Source organism: Neolamprologus multifasciatus, chromosome 12 (genome assembly GCF_963576455.1).
Source record: "Neolamprologus multifasciatus chromosome 12, fNeoMul1.2, whole genome shotgun sequence".
Taxonomy (NCBI): Eukaryota; Metazoa; Chordata; class Actinopteri; order Cichliformes; family Cichlidae; genus Neolamprologus; species Neolamprologus multifasciatus.
The window spans coordinates 7,331,287-7,346,610 of record NC_140450.1 but is presented as its reverse complement, the minus strand read 5'-3'; the positions used below and the strand labels follow the sequence as shown (position 1 = coordinate 7,346,610).

The following is a 15,324-nucleotide window of genomic DNA, read 5'->3' as shown; positions in this document are numbered from 1 at the left end:
TAGTAAAGCCTTCATTGTAAGCAGTCAGTGGTGAACTGTGTAGTTTGGGATGTTAATGGATATGTGAAAAACAAATGTTGCCTAAACAAGCTATTTGTAAGCCATTTTTTGCTGGGGAATAAAATAAAACTTCTATTCAAATCAACTTTATCAAATATTTTTAGTAAGACCATTTGGTCAACTCAAGGTGACCTTTTATTTTGAACAACAGTTTACTTTTAAAGCCAAAGGAAGAAAAAGAAAATCTTTTTCTTCTAAATAAAGGGATTTTCTTTCTCTTTCATGAGCAATCTACAACTCGCGCTAATGCACTTAACACATGAGCCTGATCCCTGCTCTCTGTGGTGTCTAATTCCGTTATAGCCCTCAGTTGGTGGGAAATATCTCTCTCTGCCAGCGATGCTTTCTCCTAACTGTGCTGACCTAATTTTGGTCACTTATCATGTAACTGAAAACACAGTGTATCACACTGCCAGCCCACAAGAGTATTCTCTGGATTCTTTTACAAGGTTGTGGTGGTTCACAAGTGCTCCGGTGAGCGTATGGATTTCTGACTTTTCTTGTTTGCGTGTACATACATGTGTAGGTACACAGTTGGTAGGCTGAGTGACTCAACACAACTTCCAAAAGACCATGCTGAAGTGGAAGTGTATGTTTGTGTGTGGGAGCCTGATTCTTCAGCACAGAGCGCAGAAGGTCACGAGTCACCCATGAGAAGGCGTGCGAAGGAGCGCGCCTGAGAAGAAAAGAGGAAACCAACGAGCTCAGCATACCTCCTTAATCTTCTCCTTGCAGAGTTTGTACTGCTTTTTCTGATTATCCAGAAACGTGGTTAGCTCCTTCTTCTGCTGGGCCACGATCTGCTGCTGGAACTTCTTCTCGTCTGCCAGCGCCGTCTTCATCTGGACAGAATAGACAGGGACAAGAGCATGGTTAGATGCCCCTGACCAGCAACAGACAACACGCCACCAAACTGTGGACAAATTCATTCATGCACAAACCTATATAAGAACATTAAAGTATATTAACATAAATTAACTAAAGTATATTTGAAGACAATAGGTTGGTTGATTAAAATTCTAATTATAATATGACCAGTTAAAAATTCTAGTCTGCACTTCAATTCTAAATCAGATGTTGTACTTCAGATAAAATTACCATAACATTTGTTTTTCTAGATGATAAAACAACCTTTTTTTTTTTTTTTTAAAGAAAAGAGACATTGCAGTTATAGTTATAGAATTCTATGGAAATATCTAGTAACATGTTGGTTTGTGACAGCCACATGTCACCGATTCATGACACCGTTTAGATGTACAGACTCGTCTACATAAACAGATAAACTATCTCCTTGACTGTTGCAGCACACACGCTGGGTGCTAATCACAAAGATATACAACGTGTTTTTCAGAGTGTGACACTCTGTGACCCAGTTCTGCCCCTGTGTTTCATCACATGTATCATTGGGTGGCAGCAGTGGGTTAAGTTCTAACAAAAACGTCCTCATTACTCATTGCAACATTGAACAGCTTTAAAATAGCAACACTTTAGAAAAGAATAGAACTTTTTGACGTGTTTTTCTTCAGCAGCATTAGAAATGTCACAGCTTCAATATTATTCCCATTTTTTCAAAGCTGACCAGGTCCACCAGCCAACTGTTGCATCATACATGTAAGTCAGTGTGATCATTTGTGAAATAACCTAACAGTTACTGCACTTATTCATAATGTCCTGTAACCCCATAAAGTCCCACCTCTTTCTCAGAATGCACAGCATGCCGTTTTGCCAGTTTCTCCAGTTCAATGTAGGCGTTGTTGGCCTGCGTCTCCACCTCTTTCTGCAGCTTGAGCCGATGCTCGTCCATCTCGGCCTTGAGCTTGTTCTCCAGGGCGATCAGCTGCTTCTGGTGCTGCCGCCGCATGCGCTTGTAGCCGGACATCTGTTCTCGCAGCTCACTTTCCTGCTCATGCTCATGAATCTGTTTGGTCACCTGTGGTGAGAGAAAAGTTAGAAGATGCAAATCCAATTACTTCACAAAATTTTTTTTTTTTTTCTAAAAAAAACCCAAACAGTAATGCCTAACCGATTGATTAAATATGATTAAAGTATCTCGGTTCATTTACGAGAAGAACCTCAAACAAAAACCGTTACAAAACAAAACAGTTCACCTGTTGTAATCAGACTACATTACTTGCTAGTTTTACATGTACAAGAAAGAATCTTCAACATGCGATATGAAAATAATGACATTAAGAAGCAAATAATTTGAAATCCACCACTTCAGCTGAACAAAAGCTCTTTCATCTGACAATCTCAGATTCGCAGACACTGCACAGAATAGCCGACTTCAAAGTTCCTCAAATGTATTTAAGTCAGAGCGTGGGAAAGAAAACAAAAATGCTGTAAAGACAATAATAAACATCTACTGTATGACTAAATTTAACCTGAGGCAATGACCTTACTGGTATTTCTTAACACTTTCACTTATTCTTGCTTTTAACCCAAACCTTGACCTGACCCACCAACCTGAGGACAAAAAGGGTTCTCCACATCTAGGTAGTACTCGCTCCGCATCTTCTCATAACTTCCACCTGAACTCCTCAGGCCAAACATGATGGCAACTTTAGCCAAGTGCACCAGCATCCAGGAACCTTGTGCAGCATCCTATGCCCGACAGAACCCTGCCTGAGCTCCGATGCCACCCTGAGACCCCCCCCCCCCCCGACACACTTTACTGGACGTTGAGCCCCCTCCCTCTCCTTGGTTCGCGCCCTGGGCACGCAGCGGCCAAGGCAGACGTGTGAACTGTGAATGAGGCAGTTGGACACCGCGGGCCAACAAGAGCACAGAGCGGCTCTTTAGTCAGGCTAACGCTAAGCGGCGGACAGCAGGTGGGTCACATGAATACCTCATTGAGAAAGACTGAGAGAAGTTGGAGGGGGGTGTTAGAGAGGAGCAGGCCGAGAGATGAGGGGAGGGAGGGTGATTGCAAAGGAGAAACAGCAGATGGAGAGTGGCTGGGAGAGAGTTAAACAGGAAAAATAGAAATAATCAGCAGTAAAATAAGAGCATCTACATGGAGAAAAAAAACAAAACAAAACAGGATGGGGGGAAATGGGGTGGAAATATGTGGAGGCTGAGCTCCCCTTCTCCTTAATCGGCTCTGAATCAATACCTCTACTGTAATAGAACCTCCCAATCCTAGTCACTTGCTTCGCTGCCACCATGCATACAGCCACAAAGGGCCAAGTCAAGTCATGTGACGGCTTCTTTCACACAAGGCTTTGGGACTGGAAAGGAGATCATATTCAGGGAGAGGAGGGAGGGAAGGCATGCAGGCTAAAGGTGAATGTTCGAGTGAGTGGGAATTAAGCGCCCAAACTTTAATTTTTGCTTAATTTTTGAGTTTAACTTGTGTGAACGTGCAAGCCTACTTAAATAGAAGTGATGACTGATGCATTTTTGTTTGCAATAAATTAACTACAACAGTCCACTTAGTTTGATCTCTGTGTTCGCAAGGCATTTAGCGTCAATGAATATGCAATATCACAATTGTGACTTTATGATAACACAACATCGAGGGCAAGAGCCAGACCTGCATCAATATCAAGAGCCTCAAAACGCCGAAATCCAAGTAAATATTTATGCTCCTGGTAGGTAACAGAAGAAGACTATCCCCTTGTCAAACCTCCATGATTCTTCTTTATCGCTTCCTTATTACATTAAGGAAAACACATTTCAACCCTGGTAGATACCACATAGAAAAAGCATGGTTGTAGTTTGAATGTTATTGCAGATGTATAGTAGCATGTAGCAAAGACATCTGGTTTACAGGAGGAAGCAAAATGCCTCAGACCTTTGTATAGCATGCCTTTTTCCTGTCAAATGTGAGGAGATCTCCCTTCTCAAGTCTGATCACAAAAATAGGACTAATGCAAACGATGTCCATCTAGCTTATTAAATTTTGACACTGACCTGTAAAGAACAAACATTTTAATATATATAACTGCATAACATGAAAGTTAACAAGTACAACCTTAATTCTGCAAGTTGCAAGAAAACTGATGGGGGAAGAGCACATTTTGATATGCCTTACACTACACATTAATTTCCCATCAGCGTTTATGCTGTCAGGTTACAAACTGCAACCAGCAGCTAAAGAATAGATGAAGTGAATATTTTACAACAATGTTGTCTCTCACACCAGCTTACACGTCAGTCAGTGGCTTCATCTAACCTATAATAACCCCTGCCCTCGCTCTCACTCACTGTCTCACATTCGTTCACGTTCTCACTTTGCATCCATGTCTTTCCAGTGTTCCTGTCCCCTCATCATTTTTCCTTTTCCACACATGTCCCTGGATAATTTTACATCCTGCTCTCCTTCACCTTCTTTTCATGCCTTTTCCACAATACCTCTCATGTCTTTGGTTTTACCCCTTTCTTCTCTTGTTTCCCCACTGCTACATTTGTTCAGACTCCACACTTCATTTCACCAGTAAATGTGATGTTCTTTGGGTTTTTTTGTCAGTTAAGATTTCAATCAGCACTGCTCTTAAGTCTCACCTTTGTTTTTCTATCCTTTTCTCTGCCCTTCTTATCTCCCCAATATCTGCCATCAGTGTCCTCTAAGATGCCTTTACTTTCTCTTTCAGTTCACTAAATCTTTAATCTCTTGCCTTTTTCCTCAAATCACCATGACTTTTCTTTTCAAAATAATAGTTTATAATTATTTTTATTTTAGCTAATAATTCCCCCCTATTTAAACCATTCTTAATTGTTTATGTTTTCTCACTTGTGTTGCTCTCCATCTTCCTATCTGGCTATCAATTACCCCTTGCCATCTGGACCCCCCATACTGTCCTACCTCTCCCTCTTTGTCTACCTGCTTCCAGTCTCAGTGAGTCGAGGCCAATGTGAGGATGTCTGTGCTTGGAAGAAAAAGATGATGTAATCTCTTCCAGTGCCGGTGGGCAGGACTGGCACTGTTACACTACAGAGAGGCTGCCTTTTTTCAGTTACACAATGTGTAATCTCAGCTGCCATTATCTAAAAGTTTAATCCACCGCAATATGCATTAGATCAAAAGTATTTTCAAGTATGATTAGAAGTGTTTCTTTAAAGGATAAATGGGAGAAAAACAATTAACAAAGAGTTAAGGTAAGGAAGGAATACTTTTTTTTCCCTTTTATGGTAAATTTAAGTGAGAAAATGATCCAGGATACAATTTTCCATCTTTTGTGGCTAAGAACAAATATCTATAAACTCTACAACCCCTGTTTTCTGATGAAAAAGGCATCTCATCATCTTGTGAGGAGGTAAAAAAAACCAGCAGGCTTATTGCCACTCTAATCTTTCATGTCAGTGGGAGAACATGTGAGGTTGTTTATGTATACATCGACTTCTTTCCCTAAGTGCCATAAAGGGAGGACTTTAAAAAAGTGGGGTTTTTTTTATTGTTTTTTTTTTTAAATTATATGTGATTAAATGATATTAAGCAAGTCATGATCAGTTTGTAAATCACATTGTTATATTTCCTTCTAATGCAGTACTGTAGGGGTTTCCTAAATTCAGAAATCACATTAGTTACAAATCAAAATATTACTTGCTCCTAATTTTCTGCATAATGTGTGTACTAAAAAAAACAAAACAAAAAACCTCAACAAGAATAGATTGACCTACGGTTTTGCAAGAAACTACTTTCCAATGCTGTGAAAGTGACAATAAGTCTTTCCAAGCAACTCTTTTTGGTTTTAAAAAGGTAAAAACAGCAGAGCTAAACATTTGATGATGCATTTTTCCTAGGCTGAAACGTCACCCACATACTACGATGCATGGTCAGCAGCAGTCGGAAGACTACATCAGTTGACAGTTATGCGAGAGGGTTTTCAAACTACAGTTCCCAACTGCAGTCTTACATATACCATGAATCATTATCATCTGTTAATCATCTGCAAATCAATAGAGCCTATAAACATATGACATAGAAAAAAAAATCAAAAACAAAATCATGTAAACCTTCAGTGCCGGGGAACTACGGTTGCGGTCAACAGAAAACACACACAGCATCGGACGGTCACTGGTTCGTGCTCTCTTCAAGGACAATATGAGGACACACAGTTGCTTGTGCACACAAACACACACACTTCTTTGCTTACATTCTCTTGTATGTGACAAGATTTCTGGTTTAAGACCTGGCAGCAGAGGGGAACTCACAATTAAAACCAGTGGGTCATGGTTGGGTAAACACATACACACACACACACAAACCACCACAACTACTTTCTAGTTACTAGAGCCGGTTTCCATGACAACAGACAGGGAGGGAGAGAGAAAGAGAGTCATAGAAAGAAAGAAAGCACAAGAGAGAGAAAAAGAGAGAGAGAGGGAGAGAGAGAGTATTCCACCCCCTTCAACTCAGAATATTGAGTCAGATCTGAGAATGATGTATTATCAAATGGAGGCCAGGAAGAAATAAATGAGAGGGTGGGAGGATGGGAGTGGTAATGCGAGGCGTAGTACAAGAGGAGAAAACAAAAGGAGTGGGGTGAATGAATGGAAAAAACAGCAGAGAAATAATATAATAGACAACGATCTAAACAAAGTGAAGACCAAAAGGGAAATAAATATTTCAAAAACATCTAAACATGGAGACATACAATAACATTACACCCATTGAGACTGGGGTCATTCACGCACCACATTCACAGTAAGCTTTTTAACAAAGACAAACCAAAAAAATGCCCTTTAATGCCCTCATAGTGCTGTGGTGTGAACATGAAACTGAGAGATTTGAGCTTCTTCAAGAAGTCATTTTTAAAAAATTGTTTGGCCTTCCAAACCAGCGCAACCTTTAAGTCAAATAAGTAGAATAAATTAATGACACTGAAACATTTACAGCATGCAGAAAACATGCTTTAGGACCTTGAAAAGAAAACACCAATAGAAAGAAGAAAGTTTTAGGTCCTTACCAGTGAGGCAGACTTAATGGTGGCAAAGCGGCCCTGGTTTTTGTAGTTTTGAGCCTGGCTGCTCTTATCAAAGGAAGCTGGCGTCGGCTCTGGCCGATGGTCCCTGTGGATCCCGTCGTCCCAGTTGTATTGATGGTCCTGTTTGAAAACAAAGGAAAGAATTTTAGGACTGGTAAATACTAAAAGAAAACAGAATAAATAACAACCAAGTGACCAAAGTTTTAAAAAAATGATAGTGTAAACTATGCTGCACTGCAGGGCACTCAACTTTTTTTTTTAAAAATTATTAAAACTGTGCCAGTATTGAAATTCGTCACCATAATTCTGTGACTTACAAAAGAAATACTCCCCACTGATTTAACCCATACAACTTCTACACTTCACAAAGATTCTTCATCATTTGATAAAACTGTGTCAACTGTAAGCTTGCATGTCATGATGAAACATCAACACCCAGCACCCCCAATAAAATCTGACTGACAAACATGCAGGGAGGCCCAGGGACCAACAAGTGCTTTTATGCGTGGAGGGAAATTCACCGCCATCAGAAAACAATGTGTGTCATTTTTAATTGTTCTCATCACAGCCCCTGAACTTGAAACAGCACACTGGTTGTCTGTTCATAAAGTGACAACCTTATTCAAGCTCTGTCAAAATACAAAGAGCAAATGAAGAAAGAGAATGACAGAAGTGACAGCCCTCTCTTCACAGAGTTGATTTCCAATGAGAATGTAAAGCACTGTATTGACCTGTGTGTGTGTGTGTGTGTACAGGATGCCACATGTGCAAGGGGAATTTGCGCTGCTGCTACTAGTTCTGCTAGTTCACATGTATACACGGCCTTTGTTCTCAAAGTGTGAACGGTGTCAGTGATGAACTTGAAGCAATCTGCAAACAGTGAGGACTGTCAATGGTTTCCATGGTTTTGGGGGGAGGGGTTTATGCATACTCTTGAACGGTGCGAGACACCAAAGGATGTTTGCACAGAGCCATGTTTCCTTTTCATTTGTTAAGTGAGACAGTTATCAACCCAGAAAAGAAGTGAGTCAACCAGTAACATGGCATTTGTTGATTACGATTGCTGTCTTTGTTTCTTCTTCCATGCACTGAACTCTGGGAAAAGTGTTTAAGACTGTTTACTAATACCATTTCAAAAGACAGGAAAAATGTTGGGTATAAAGTTGTCCTTGTGCTTTATTCCACTTGGCTTGACTTTTTTGTCTCTCTTTCAGTGGGGCATCTCAGAAAACAGACTACAAATCTGATTTGACCGTTGTTGTGACTTGGATTTCTCAGACTTTATAATCTTCTTTATTTTGTAGCAGTAAAACGATAACTCTGAAGTACTGTACAGGTATCAATGACTTACGCAAGAGATATTGTAGAAGGAAGAGACATGTCTCAAAAACTAAATGTTGCAGTTTTGTTACCCTTGCCCCCAAAATCCATGAAATAAAAAAACATACTCATCAAGTTAAAGCGGTGTGGTGGCAGGAATAGCTCTCTAATCAATACCCAAAGCAAAGGTGTGGTTACGTGTAATTTATAAACTTGGCTTGCTGAGTTCATATTTGTTTGTTCCTCCCATTGGAAGAGTGCACTAGGATGATGTTTATGTCAGCACTCTGGATTGAGCAATTAATGGAGCTGTAATGTTGTGACATATGTGCATACACAGCTGAAGTAACTTGTAGATTAAAGAAAACTTTAGCTAAAATAAGCTAAAATGATGGCAAGTTTCCAAAAGTTTTAACTTTTTTCTTTTTTTTTTTAAATTAAATTGATGGTGATGCTATAGATTTTCTTTTTTATGTCTCGGTGACCACTGAAATGAAAGCCATGGCTCTCTTTCCATTCATTTAAATAGGGGCCTCAAGATAATCCCCTAATCAATTCCAAGATGGCTGTCAAGTTGTAACACTTATTTCTAGAAGGAATTTATTTCTCCATCTAGATTTTAAGTGATGAACACTTTGTAGTTGACAACTGGTTGCCATGGTTGTTGCTAGTAATTGTTGAAATTATTCTTTAATTATTTCATAGTCTCTGGCTGTCACAAAACTGTCTCCAGTTTTATATATTTTTTTAATTAATTAATATTTTAAATTGTATTTAGTTTGAAAAAAAATCTGATTTACACTGTTTGAGCATGATGGCTGATGCTCAGTTAAAAGGCTTTGGGAACAATAAGAACTCCCAATAGTGGTTTCAACTTTCAGCCTTAATCACCATCCCGTCTTCACCCTTAATTTTTACCTTCTTGGTGTGTGGGGAGGAGTCCAGGGTGCTGCTGTAGTCTTGGGGATGCATCATGGTCATATCAGAGCAGCTGTCATCCAACACCTCCTGCATGCTGTTCACGCTGCTGCTCTGGCTACCCGTGCTGACCGAGGTGCTGGGAATAGAGTGGTTGCTGCCCAGGCTGTTCATCTTACAGCTGGCTGCCTCGCTGTCCTGCAAGTGCGCACAACATATACACGTGTTCAGAAACACAAATGTACACAAACACTCAAGGAACATGCAACTGAAATATACAAAAGTCACCCGTGACCTTCGCCCAATTATACCCAGGCTTTCTTCAAACTGTACCACTAAATGGAATTGCCTCAATACGAGGGGGGGGGGGGGGGGGGGGAAAATCACTGATGCCCTATAGATTGCATTAGAGTCAAAGTCATGCTAAATTGCCTAATTTAACCTCTAATTGTTAAGATGTGTGTGTCTGAGTCATTCAGTAGCGTCTGAGCTTATGTTAATGGACAGTGGTCAGACAGAGGTCTTCAGATTACAAGTCAACTTGAAGGTGTACAAGACAGATACGGGATGAAACTGTGTAGCTTTTAGAAGCAAAAGCCAATTCACTTAGGTCTAAAGCAACAGGACAGGATATTTACTCGGTCTTTCCACATAAAACAAGGATTGGTACAGCAGGTTTTTCAGGGTAAGGCTTCCAGCAGTGTCTTGTTGCACTAAGGTCTGGTGGCTGCTGTGAATTGTGTCACATGGTGTAGGATGACATTACTGTCGCTACGAGCTGTCCATAACTGTTGACTTTACTTCAGGCCAGGTCAGCTAAGGGACATTTCATCTCAGGCTACCAAGACTGCATGAGAAAAGTGCTGAAGCAGTACTGACTAGTGTGGAGTCACCATCTCTGAGACTTAAGTGTCATCCTGAGGATGCAGATAAACTATGCTGTCCTTCAACCTTTTGTCTGAAATCATCTGTTGGCCTACAGATAGAGAACTGTGTGAAATAATGAGCTTAAACTCTGTCATTGGTGTCAAGTACAAGCACTTATTTTATGTAGTGGTGATGGAAATTTTAAATATAATAATTATTTCAATTACTTTGTGAAAATACTGCAGATTAACTGAATCCAAACCTTATTTCAGTGCAACTCTGCTACTTAAAGACTGTGGCTACATATATGCAATTTTTCATCTTCATATTAACTATTGTTAAGAATTGAAGAACTGTTTCTGGTGCCACTCCCTGTGATCATGCACTCTGCAGAGTTTTTTTTTAACATTCATTTGTCTGTTTAATATTTAAGTTTGATGCATAAACTGTTTCCCCATTAACCTCCCTTCTCCCTTTTTTTCTTCCTCCCACCTCCTCCTCCTCCTGGCTCTCTCCCATGGGCCCGTTGTGTTTCTCCTGGTATAGGATCTTTTTCATCTTGCGGTACTGCAGGTTGTCGAGCTCACGCACTGCATCCTTGGTCCTCTGGATGAGGTCAATGAGAATGCGTGGCGAGCGTTCCCGACGTACAAAATCATGCTGAAGAGAAAAAGACAGACAGTCAGTTACTTTGTTCAAGGTTTTAGTCAGACTTTATTACGATACAAGGAGGAAAATACTGAGTTTAGAAACTAAAGCTAATCTTTCTATTAGGGTTATCTTTTTTATTTGCATTTCAATTGCTGTCTTCATGTCATACAGTTTAATTTAAACTGAACATTATGGACGTTTTCTTCCCAGTTTTTCAATAGAAATTCAGAAAGTATTGCCTCAGACTACTTACAATATTGGCAGTAAACATTTATAAGGGAAATAAAATAAGCTGAACCGGAATGAAGATGACAATTTTATATATTAACTACTTTCTTTTGCATTATCTTAAACATTGGCACCATTTACAGATCTTTTAAGTTGTTCGTAAATATTTGGAAGTCATTTAAACATGTCTAAAATTTTATTTCAATGAGCACCACAACTCTGGCAATCACTAGAGGGCGCCTGTAGGTTGTTCAACCCATTCTGGTCCCAGCACTCAATAAGCTCTACTACAGTCTCTGAGAAGGTCCATATAATCGATTTTTATAAATACTCCTAATCCTTCTCATTTCAATAAATACTGTTTGAAATGCATTTGGCCTTGCACCAAGTTAATGAGAACTTTAATTAAATCATGTCATATAACAAAAACAATCCCACTAAGCATTGATAACTGAGAGATTTTATTCATTTAATCTGTATCCTTTGCTTTTGTGCTTTTTTTTTTATTTTTAGAATGAGCTACACACATTAACCTCTGTGGAGGAAAAACAAACATACTTAGGAGTTTCTTCTATCAGGGGATAGCAAAGCAAATTGGACCTTGTTATTTACTGAAAGAAAGCAAAATCCTTCCAGAAGAAAAAAAAAAAAATATGTGAAAGGTCAGACTTCCTTTTAAAAATACGATCATTGAATGATATAATGGTTTCACACTTCTATGGAGATCAATTAGGTGATTATCATTGCTGAGTCCGTCCAGTGCTAGTGAGATGAACCTCTGTAATCTAATGTAGGTGCAATTTGGTGGAGGTTGGGACATTGTGCATTTATGTAATTATTCAATGAATAACCAACGGGTCAGAGTGGGATTGGTGGGTTGTGGGAGAGAAGGTGGGGGTCGAGTGATAGTGGATGGCTATTTTTAATTTGTGTTTTTTTGTTTGTTTGTTTGTTTGTTTGTTTTTTACAAACAATTTAGGGGTGTCAAAAAAAAAAAAGAATAAAAAAAGCAAAACAAATAAAAACAGAACAGATATTTCTGCCCAGCACTTCCTCCCACTACAACACACAAACATGTTCACACCTCCTCTTAGTCACTGTCATTCATAAAATATTGGCTGCATAAAAGGCTAAAATGTATTCAACCTAAAGGTACGTGACTAAAATATTATATTCGGCATGAAAAAAATACATATATTTAAGTGTATTTTTAGCAATCACTCTCTGCACACCTTCCTCTCCATGTGACAGATGCCGGTGTAATGGGTTAGTCAGGACACAGAGGAATGACATCACACACTGAAAATAGAGATGAAAGTGATTTGTCCCATTTTCTGATTGACCTACAGCAGAATGTGGGTGGTTGGCCACCCCCATCCCATCATCCAGTGAAGTTATCTCCAGGATTCCTCCTCATTATGAGGTTAGTGTAAAGAAGAAGTGACAGCAAATCTACAGCACCTGGAGTCTTGTCTGGTATATGTATCGTGGCATCACTATTGCCTTCTACCAGAAGTACTCATCCATACTCAGTTTTAGCCTGTTCTTTTAGGATAAATTTGTTTTTGACACATACTATTACTAACTTTTCAGGCTACCGTTACTACTTTAGACCAGTCCACATATACTACACTGATAGCAATAATAGCCACTAAAGGAAAAGGCTAATATGTTGGAAGTATTAAAATAATAGTTCAACATTTTTGGGGAGATTATAATTTTTTGGCTTTCTTGAAAATAATTAGATGAGCACACTAGTAAAAATCTCATATTTGCAGGAAAGTATATGGATGAAGCAAGCAGTCATTTAGTTAAACTTTTAGCATAATAACAGGAAACAAAGGGAATTCTGAACATATTAAACACTTCATGAACACATCATATTTTATGTTGTTTCACATACAAAAGATAAAACAGGTTGAGGTTAGTGGAATTTTGCAAGTTGGGCAAAGTGAGAATTAGTAGACTAAGTAGTCTAACCAGCTACTCGTCTACTCATCGTTGCAAACCTTATCATTTCCTGCTTAGTCTAAGCTACATATTGCATTGAAAACGATCACAAAATACTCATTCATAAATCGGTTATTGAAATCATGAATTCAAAAAAGCAAACATTTTGATGATTTCATCCACTGAACTGATTTTTCTTGTAAACTAGGGCAACTCAATTATGCTATTAGTTTTAGATGATTAGTCAAACACAAAACTAAATTTGAACACTTCCTTTCATGCTCTGGGAAGTTGCTGTTGTGCTGTAAATATCTGTGGTTAGCAAGTAAATTTATACAGCTGAGAAACTCAGAGTTAGTTTCAACTATTCAAGTGAGTATGTTCGTTTAAACCAAGTGTACTTACGGGGGGTTGAGGCCACTGAATGGTTACTCTTTTATTTTTCGTAATTACCATTATTCTGAATGAGGTTTTAAAGGACAGAGAGTGAATTTAACCTGAAGCCAGTACACTGGTAGCTCAAGGCCCAGAGATTAGTGACCTGATTTTCCCTTTAAAGCGCTTGGAGGGGTGTGTGCCTGTGTGTCTGTGTCTGTGTGTGTGCCTGCACTAAAATGAAGAGTAAATTTGTGTGCGTCTCAGAAGAGAAAGTGGGGTATTAATCATAAACTAACACCCCAACCCCCAAGCCCTTCACTATAAAGCAGGCCCTTGGACACTGATCCAAAGTCTGTTTGGTACTTATCCCTCTTTAATGTTTTTTTCAGTAAGGATTTGGGTCAGGGGTGCTTGGAAGAGTGCATTCCAGTCAAAAGCCCCATCCTATCCAGACAACAGTCCAGATCCCTTTAGTTAACCACTTCCTAACCTCACACCTTCCTCCATAAAGTGAGACAGGTGTGAAAAGTCCTGCTTGGGCTTCAACACCACTGAGCGTGATCACCAAGAACTTAAAACTCTTAGTGCACCAATAGGATTACCTGTTGGTCACACAAACAAAAAGATCATCTCCTCAATCACAGGGAAACACAATGGACATGCATGGATTATCAGCGTGTATGCTCATTGTGATTTTGGAGATACATATGGGCTGTCACTGGCAGGATGGCTTTTAAAAAAAAAAAAAAATAATAATAAAAAAAAAGAACTTGCAGCTTTATGCGTTAAGTTTTACAAGATTATTTTATCTGTGTTTGACAACAGTAACATTTTGCGTTTTAAGGGGTTAGATGAGTTATATTATATATGAGTTTTAAGGTAAAATAACCTTTGTGCTTCCACATTCATACCCTCTGAAGAGCATGGAGGATTGTGCCAAAACGACTGGCACATCAGTGCTCGTCAACATCAGTACTCAAATGCAATTATTTATGTCCAACACAATAAATTTCGTTTCTTTGTCTTTCTACTCATTTTATCACACCGTATAAAAATGTCGCAACAATAAAAGTAATGAGATGCAGCTCTGCGGAGCTCAATTGTCTTCCTGTGTCTTATCCCTTGGCTGTGAGGCAACGGGGGGAATAAAAAAATAATAATCTCAGTAGGATGCTTGATTCCTGTGCTTGAAGAAGACAGTGTATATATGCTTGCGTATTAGGGAGCCGTGGGTGGATGGGAGTGACTCATCCTCATGACTGACTGAGACAGGAAGTGAGGTCACAGCTGGAAAGATTACTGAGGAAACCCACTCACTCGTAGCAGCTCCCCCGACGAGGGTCTGTCCTGAGGAATTTTCAGCAGGCAATAGTCAACAAAGCTGCGAAAGAGGTCAGACCTAGGTAAAGAGGACAGTGAGAAAGAAGTCAGTCATAGTCCTTCTTGGACTAATATTTTTAAAATGAGAAAAATCTTAAGTAGAAATGACAGTGACAAGCTAAAAAGCCATGCCATCAGTCCTTTTTGGCAATTAATGACTAATGTACAAGGAGGAGCAATCCACAGCTCTTTGGTGTTTAATATATCAGTGACTTAAGTAGAACAATCTTGCATAATCTCTTAGTGTAGCCCCGAATGGGAACTATATATGGATTATGTAAATATGTGGAGCAATAAAAATATAGGCCAGTGGAGCTGTGGTCTAAATATCTAATCATGGTAATCTAGCACGGTAGATATACCACCATATGTTTTGTTTGCTGTTATGAGTTGTTAAGACAAAATAGACTGGAATGCTCTTTAGGTTTATTAAAATACACACTCAGGGTATACGACTGAGATCTCCCTCAACCTCTACTTCTCTCTCAGTTGCTAGCATAGATCCATGCCTAGTCTTGTAGGTCATGCGAATGTGTTCACAGTCTGGCCTTGTGTTTGTGTATGAAGCCAATGTCTCTACTTGTCTCATCTGGATGTTGCTAATGCCTCGGGCCCCTGGAGCTCCTCCAAAAATACTACAACA

The 15,324-nt window shown here is 39.3% G+C and overlaps 1 protein-coding gene across 7 annotated transcripts in view; it reads right to left on the bottom strand.

Moving 5' to 3' along the window:
- The window catches only part of taok3a (TAO kinase 3a), a 63,691-nt gene that overhangs the window by 8,287 nt on the left and 40,080 nt on the right, over positions 1–15,324 (bottom strand). For 6 of the 7 annotated variants that reach the window (XM_085179764.1, XM_085179760.1, XM_085179761.1 and 3 more), the window contains 6 exons: positions 14,619–14,700; positions 10,587–10,754; positions 9,228–9,425; positions 6,972–7,109; positions 1,754–1,990; positions 774–902 (listed from right to left, as the gene is read on the bottom strand). In XM_085179764.1, coding sequence (XP_085035890.1) covers positions 774–902; positions 1,754–1,990; positions 6,972–7,109; positions 9,228–9,425; positions 10,587–10,754; positions 14,619–14,700 — 952 coding nt within the window. Of the gene's footprint in view, positions 1–773; positions 903–1,753; positions 1,991–2,526; positions 2,717–6,971; positions 7,110–9,227; positions 9,426–10,586; positions 10,755–14,618; positions 14,701–15,324 lie in introns of those variants that run through there. The other variant, XM_085179766.1, reaches the window with a different exon arrangement.